This window comes from Atta cephalotes (genome assembly GCF_000143395.1).
Source record: "Atta cephalotes unplaced genomic scaffold scaffold00084, whole genome shotgun sequence".
In the NCBI taxonomy this organism is placed as follows: Eukaryota; Metazoa; Arthropoda; class Insecta; order Hymenoptera; family Formicidae; genus Atta; species Atta cephalotes.
In genome coordinates this window covers 529406-537509 of record NW_012130148.1, presented here as the reverse complement: position 1 = coordinate 537509, position 8104 = coordinate 529406, and the positions used below count along the sequence as shown (strand labels likewise).

The following is an 8104-nucleotide window of genomic DNA, read 5'->3' as shown; positions in this document are numbered from 1 at the left end:
CACACACACACACACACATATATATATATATATATATATATATATATATATATATATATACATATGGTGTGCAACATTGGTATGATATATTTTATAGATGATGAAGACCAGTTACGTGAGGAACTGAAAGATTTGATAGATGACAATCCCATAGAGGAAAGCGAAGGTGAAGACAGTGATGGTTCTGATCATCATAAGAAGCGTAAGAAAAGTGATGATGAAGATTTTGATGATCGGTTGGAAGATGAAGACTATGATCTGATTGAAGAAAATTTAGGCGTTAAGCTTGAAAGAGTATGCTTCTATACATTTTGGATTATTCTTTAAAAAAAATAGAGTGTTAATTAAACAATATTAAATATTTTACTTTGCATTACAGAAACGTTTTAAACGTCTTCGAAGAATCCAAGATGAGGAATCAGAGGAAGAACAAGAAAAAGAAGCAGATGAAGAAAGGGACGCTATTGCTAATGAATTATTTGAAGGTTCCGGAGATGTAAGTTACATGAATATATTAAATTCGACACAGTGTTAATTTTGGGAAAATATTTAAAAATTTACATAACATATTGTCTGCAATATTCGTTTATGTAATGTGTACTTTGTTGCTTCTTGTTGAATTCTTATTTTATGTACATAAATTATACAAATATAAACGCGTGTCTATGTATATGTGTCACATCTGTATTTGTTAAATACACATGCATACTTATATTAGGAAAGGGATGTTATTACGGTATGTAATGCTTGTGTAAGGATATACAAAAGTGCGATATACAAAAGTGTCATATTTTTATTTATTTCTTTGTATTGCTCTTAGGAGGACGAAAGACGGAGTGAACGAAGTCATAGACCAGAGGCGGATACCTTTGAGGAAGGTAGTGATGAAGGCGAATATACTGATGCGGATGATTTTATTGTTGACGATGATGGTAGACCTATCGCAGAGAAAAGAAAAAAAAGAAGCCAATATTTTCTGATGCGTACGTTGTGATATTTAATGACTTTTAAAATGTCTTATAATATCTATATTAACATCTATCTATTAGCATAAGTTAAATTTACGTCATTTAAAAAAGGATATCTTTTTCTTGTCTATAGAGCATTGCAAGAAGCACAGGATATTTTTGGTGTTGATTTTGATTATAATGAATTCGATAAATACGGCGAAGAGGATTATGAGGAAGAAGAGGAAGAAGAAGAGGATGAATACATGGATGAAGATGCTGATATTGAACGGCCGCGGCGACCGAAGAAGCAGTTGAAGAAAAAGACCACAAGGAAGAGTATCTTCGAGATTTATGAGCCTAGTGAATTGAAACGCGGTCACTTTACTGATATGGATAATGAGGTACGACATAATAATATGTAGTAATGCTAAACAACAATTATCGTTACGTTGCGTAAATATATTAGTATTTTTTATATTGAATTTGAATACATTTCATTCTTTTTATATTATGCATTGTCTTTAAAAGTATTATAATATAACAAATCAGCGGCATTGGGTAAATGTAATATATTTTTTTTATAAATCTTATATTGAATTTTTAAATATTTAGTTTTTCTATATTTTGCATAGTTTTCGAAAATATTACAATATAGAGAAGTATTATAATATAAAAAATTTTTAATTTCTATATTGAGATACATGATATAAGAATTAATAATTAAATTTGGATTATAATACAGAAATTTTATATTACATCTTTAAATTTAACATAAAAAATATATGTAGGAAATACATATAAATAGTAACAATGTTTTGTCTAAACGACAAATATTATTGTATATTTATAAATAGCTATATTGTTTCCAAATCTATCACTTATGAAATCTGTTTCAAAATTGCAGATACGTAATACAGATATACCAGAAAGAATGCAACTTAGATCTGTACCAGTCACATCAGTTCAGGAAGGTTCTGATGAACTGGATCTTGAAGCAGAATGGATCTATAAGCAAGCATTTTGCAAGCCTACAGTCTCCATTCAGGATGCCCACTTGAATGCTGAGGCTAAGGAACGGGCTCGAAAAGGACCACAGACTATCGGCAAGATTAAGAAAGCCTTGGATTTTATGCGCAATCAACACTTTGAAGTCCCTTTTATATCTTTCTATAGAAAGGAGTATGTACTGCCCGAGTTGAACATTAATGACTTGTGGAAAGTTTATAAATTTGACGCAAAATGGTGTCAGTTGAGCCAACGGAAAGAGAACCTGCTCAAACTATTTGATAAGATGCGCAATTATCAACTGGATGAAATTATGAAGAATCCGGACGCACCATTGCCAGATAACGTGCGAGTGATTAAAGACGACGACATTGAGCGACTGAAGAATGCGCAGACAAGTGAAGAGCTCAATGATGTCTATAATCATTTCATGTTGTATTATAGTCATGAGATTCAGGCGATGCAGGAATCCGTGCGACAGAAGGAGAAACAGGCACGACGTGAAGAGAGAATTCAGCGACGTAAACAACAAATTGCTGAGGCAGAAGAAAATGGAGAGGATCCGCCGGAAGAGGAAGAAATACTGGAGGAAGAAGAAGTCGACGATACACTGAAACAAGCTGTTAGAAGCGGCCCATACTCAATCTGTCGGAAGGCTGGTTTGGATGGTCTAGCGAAAAAATTTGGCCTAACACCCGAACACTACGCCGAGAATCTGCGTGATAATTATCAACGTCACGAGGTGGATCAAGAGCCGACCGAACCGACGGCAATCGCGACCGAGTACTCCAGTTCGCGATTTAAGACCGCGGAAGAAGTATTGAAAGCTGCTCAGTTGATGGTGGCGATTCAGTTGGCACGTGAACCGCTCGTGCGTAAATGCGTGCGCGAAATGTACATGGAACGCGCTAAGATGTCCGTGAAGCCAACGAAGAAGGGCATTAAAGAGATTGATGAGAATCATCCAATCTACACAATGAAATATCTGAAGGACAAGCCGGTACGTGATTTAGTAGGCGTTCAATTCTTGAATCTGATGATTGCTGAGGAAGACAAACTCATTACAATTACACTCAGTGACGCTATTGAGGGTAACACCAGCAATAACTATGTCGACGAAATGAAGCAACTCTATTGCCGTGATGAGTTCAGCAAACTCGTACAAGATTGGAATGCTTTGCGTGTTGGCAGCGTCGAAATCGCCCTTAATCGCATGGTAATACCACATCTAAAGAAAGAGTTGCGCGCAAATTTAATCGCTGAGGCGAAGGAATGCGTAATGCGCTCGTGTTGCCGCAAGATGTACAATTGGATCAAGGTTGCACCGTATAGTTGTGAGTTCCCCGAAGAGGAGGATGAGGAATGGGATACCAGTAAAGGCCTGCGCGTCATGGGCTTATCTTACGTGCCTGATTATTCGCAGGCAGCTTTTACCTGTTTGATTGCGGCTGATGGAGAATGTACGGATTACCTGCGCTTACCGCATCTGATGAAGCGCAAGAACAGTTATCGCGAAGGTGAAAAGACGCTGAAGGAGGCCGATTTACTAGCGTTAAAGAACTTTATAGCCACGAAGAAGCCACATGTGATCGTGGTGGCTGGCGAGTCTCGGGAAGCAATGATGATCGCTGCTGATATCAAGGAGTGTATCACGCATTTGTCGGAAGAAGAACAGTTTCCTAATATTCAGGTGGAGATATGCGATAACGAACTTGCCAAGATCTACGCCAATAGTAACAAAGGGAATTCAGAGTTTCGAGATTATCCGGAGCTGCTACGTCAGGCTATTTCGTTGGCGAGAAGGATGCAGGATCCACTAGTGGAATTCTCACAATTATGCACGGCTGACGAAGAGATTCTCTGCCTAAAATATCACAATTTGCAAGATCAGTTACCTAAGGAAGAACTGCTGGAAAATCTATATTTGGAATTCGTAAATCGCGTGAATGAAGTTGGCGTAGATGTGAATAAGGCAGTCCAACAAGCATACTGCGGCAACCTTGTTCAATTTGTTTGCGGTCTTGGTCCACGAAAGGGTCAGGCATTGATCAAGATGCTGAAGCAAACAAATCAACGATTAGAGAACAGAACGCAGTTAGTTACAGCATGTCATATGGGGCCAAAAGTATTCATCAATTGCGCTGGATTCATCAAAATCGACACTAATAGTCTTGGCGACAGTACCGAAGCGTACGTAGAAGTGCTCGACGGTTCGCGCGTACATCCCGAGACTTATGAATGGGCTAGAAAGATGGCAGTTGATGCACTGGAATATGACGACGAGGACGCCAATCCTGCCGGCGCTTTGGAGGAGATACTCGAATCGCCAGAACGCTTGAAAGATTTGGATCTCGACGCTTTTGCAGAAGAACTCGAGCGGCAAGGTTTCGGTAATAAATGCGTTACTCTCTACGATATCAGAGCCGAATTAAACAGCCGATACAAGGATCTTCGTGTATTATATCAATCGCCGAGCGCGGAAAAATTGTTCGATGTTTTGACAAAGGAAACACCCGAGACTTTTTACGTCGGCAAGCTAGTGTTGGCTACCGTGGTCGGCATCAGTCATCGAAAACCACAGGGCGATCAGCTTGATCAGGCGAATCCGGTGCGAAACGAAGAGACTGGTCTGTGGCAATGTCCTTTCTGCCTGAAGAACGACTTTCCCGAATTATCGGAGGTATGGAATCACTTCGATGCTGGCGCTTGTCCGGGTAAAGCTACCGGCGTAAGATTGCGACTGGACAATGGTATCTCCGGTTATATTCACATCAAGAATCTATCGGACCGGCACGTCGCAAACCCCTGCGAGAGAGTCGGTATGGGACAGATCATTCATTGCCGGATCATTAAAATTGAGGTAGATCGATTCAGTGTCGAATGTACCAGCAAGAGCAGCGATCTCGCTGACAAAAATCATGAATGGAGGTGAGTAGATTATATAAAATAATAAATAAATAAAGTCTATTTCTATTTAGATCTATCGTCTTTACAATCATGAATAAAGTTTGCAAAAAAATAAAAAAAAATCATATTTCTTAATTTAAAATATAGTGATATAATTTTTTAAAAATGTACATTATTATAAGTTGTAATTTAATGTGCAGGCCACAGCGAGATCCATTTTATGACACCGAATCCGAGCAAAGAGATATAAAGGTAGAAGAGGACGCGAAGAAGGCAAAACAGCGGCAGATTTATGTGAAACGTGTTATCGTCCATCCATCCTTCCATAATATCAGTTTCGCCGAGACTGTTAAATTAATGCAGACAATGAAGCAGGGCGAAGCAATAGTGAGACCGAGTAGCAAAGGCGCCGACCATTTGACAGTCACGTGGAAAGTCACTGATGACATTTTACAGCACATCGACGTTCGTGAGGAGGGTAAAGAGAATGCTTTTTCATTGGGACAAAGCCTGTGGATAGGCAATGAGGAATTTGAAGATCTTGACGAGATTATCGCTCGACATGTAAATCCTATGGCCGCTTATGCCTCCGAATTGTTGGATTTCAAATACTACAAGTCCACTGTAGAAGGAATCAAGGATAAAGCGGAGGAGATACTAAAAGAACAGAAAAAGGAGAATCCTAATGGAATTCCATATATCATATCAGCAGCTAAGGTAAATAAATATATATACAGTTAATTTTTTACTAATACGTAACATAGCATTTTTCTGAAAATCTTTTTATTTTTAATTTAATTTAAAAAACAATTTTGTTTATTTTTCTTTCATAGACTTATCCTGGAAAGTTTTTACTCTCATATCTCCCGCGCACTCGTTGCCGTCACGAGTACGTTACAGTGACATCCGAGGGCTTCAGATTTCGGGCGCAGATGTTCGGTAGAGTGAGCGACCTATTACGCTGGTTCAAGGAACATTTTAGGGATCCCGTTCCTGGACAATCCACTCCTAGTACACCGCGCGGTGCGATGACTTCTAGAACACCTTACACTACTACGCCAGGAACAGTCAGCGGTAAGTTTACATTGTTTATATTGTAAACTATTGTCAGTCACACTTAAATCATAGTATAGATCAAATTGTATATTTTATTTTAAAAAACTTTATTTTTCAAAATTAAGTCATTCTGTTCACACACATTCTATATTATCACTTATTTTTCGCATACATTCGCTGAAATAAAACGCACAAGTACGAACATGCGATTTTGTCATAAATAAAATAAAATGTACAAATATATGTGTTAATTACTATTACAATTGCTAGGAATGAATCAAGAAGCAATACAGCGAGTTGCACAGAATCTTCCACATCACATGTTGCATTCGTTATCACAAGTGGCGAATCAAACGCCACATCATTATCCGCCACACACCCCGGGAGCGGCTAGTACTACTGGCTACGGCGGAGGACACACGTATCCCAATACGCCGTACACGCCGTCTGGTCAAACTCCGTTTATGACCCCATATCAGACGCCGCATCATACACCGCATCACAGCCAGCCCACTCCCAGATATGGTCAACAAACCCCTAGCCATCATCAAGGGCCTTTTGTACATCCGCCGCCGCCATCAATGACACCCAGCCATCACAGATCTGCTCAATCGCACAGACCTACACCACCTCTGTCTACTCCTTCCGGTGATCCCATGGATTGGAAGAAGGCTGCCGAAGCATGGGCACGTTTAAAAAGCGGTCCTCGAGTCTCGTAAGTATACTAATTAAATATAAATTAAATAACAATCATTTTCAATTTTTCAATTGAAAATTGATGTATATAAAACGTCAGTGTTTTTCGTTCGACTATCGTCAATGGTTAAATGTGTTTGCAGCGGATCGACACCTAGATACGAAGAGTCTAGAAAAACTCCGCGTAGCTATGACGAATCATCTGGCAGAACGACGCCTTCCGGAAGAAGTAGACCTTCCACACGTACTCCATCGTATAAATCTCCGCGAGGTACTCCACACACGAATTCTAGTCCACGGAGTATGTCCCTCAGCGGAGATGGTACTCCTTTATACGACGAGAGCTAACGGGATTGTGCATAGCTGATTTATATTTATTAGTTATGTCTCATATCATGCTATGAAATAGTAACAATATGCATCGCGAAACATCATCGATCGCTCGATCATTGATCGTTGTAGACATGCAACATGCGTAATGAATTTTCACTTTCTTGCACGCGAGATTTTATTTGCGAATCAAGAAAGGAATCGTCGATTGGTTATTATAAACTACGGTGTTGTATTGTAATTTATTTATTATGTAATATTTCCGCGGTTTCTTCCTATGTACATAATAAAATTTTATGGAAACTTTATGAAGGCCTTACGAACACGCTCTGCAATTTCTTGATTCACTTTCCTTCACATTGATAGCATCAATGAGAAAAATAATTGAATAATATTTGGAATTTACTATAATTTTCGAAGGATTTTTATTTATCAGTTATTATAGAAAGATATTAAATATAAAACTATGGTCAAAATAAAATTATAATATTTTACTTTATTAGATTTTTCTTGATCTTAGTCATCAAGATATATATTTTATATTAGAATCATAATATTTTAGCGGACATTGATAAGATAGCGTTGATTGTAACTGAATTATTGTTCAAAGATATGTTTTATATTTTTCATTGATGCCATTATGTTCATAATATAGAGAATTGATCTAATTACTTATCGTATCAGTAATATAATATCTTTCGAATATAAATACCGCATTGTTTACAGATTTCTATACATAAATACCTGGACTGCTATATCACAATCAGAAAAATGAAAGTACTCTAAATGGTTTCAAGAGAGATAGTAACTGTTTTAAATAAATTTAAAGTTATCGATAATGATAACGCTACTTCATAAGATATTAAATATATGGATTTACATATATTTGACATGACATAACTAAAAAATTTGCCTCAGACTAATTCATAATTAGCACGTTAGCAATCTAGATATTCTATAGAAATCTATCTTATATATATTAAGTCTTTATAAGAAAATATCTGTACAATATTTAAATTGTTCAAAATAATGTCGCATTTACTTGACATCGTTAAAGCTTGCAGTTGATTTTAATGTTTTATTTAATCCTTGAATAAAGATGAAAGATGGATTATCTTTTTTTGTATTTGTATCGACTACAAAAAAAGAATAAATAATAT

At 37.5% G+C, this 8104-nt stretch overlaps 1 protein-coding gene across 1 annotated transcript in view; it reads left to right on the top strand.

The window, feature by feature from the left end:
- Window positions 1-6962, top strand: part of LOC105624654 (transcription elongation factor SPT6) — a 9545-nt gene extending 2583 nt beyond the window's left edge. Inside the window, 10 exon segments of the mRNA XM_012206011.1 lie at window positions 98-294; window positions 380-496; window positions 821-950; window positions 953-983; window positions 1102-1351; window positions 1855-4883; window positions 5063-5579; window positions 5696-5936; window positions 6189-6633; window positions 6758-6962. Coding sequence (XP_012061401.1) covers window positions 98-294; window positions 380-496; window positions 821-950; window positions 953-983; window positions 1102-1351; window positions 1855-4883; window positions 5063-5579; window positions 5696-5936; window positions 6189-6633; window positions 6758-6962 — 5162 coding nt within the window.
- The last annotated feature ends 1142 nt before the right edge of the window (window positions 6963-8104 follow it).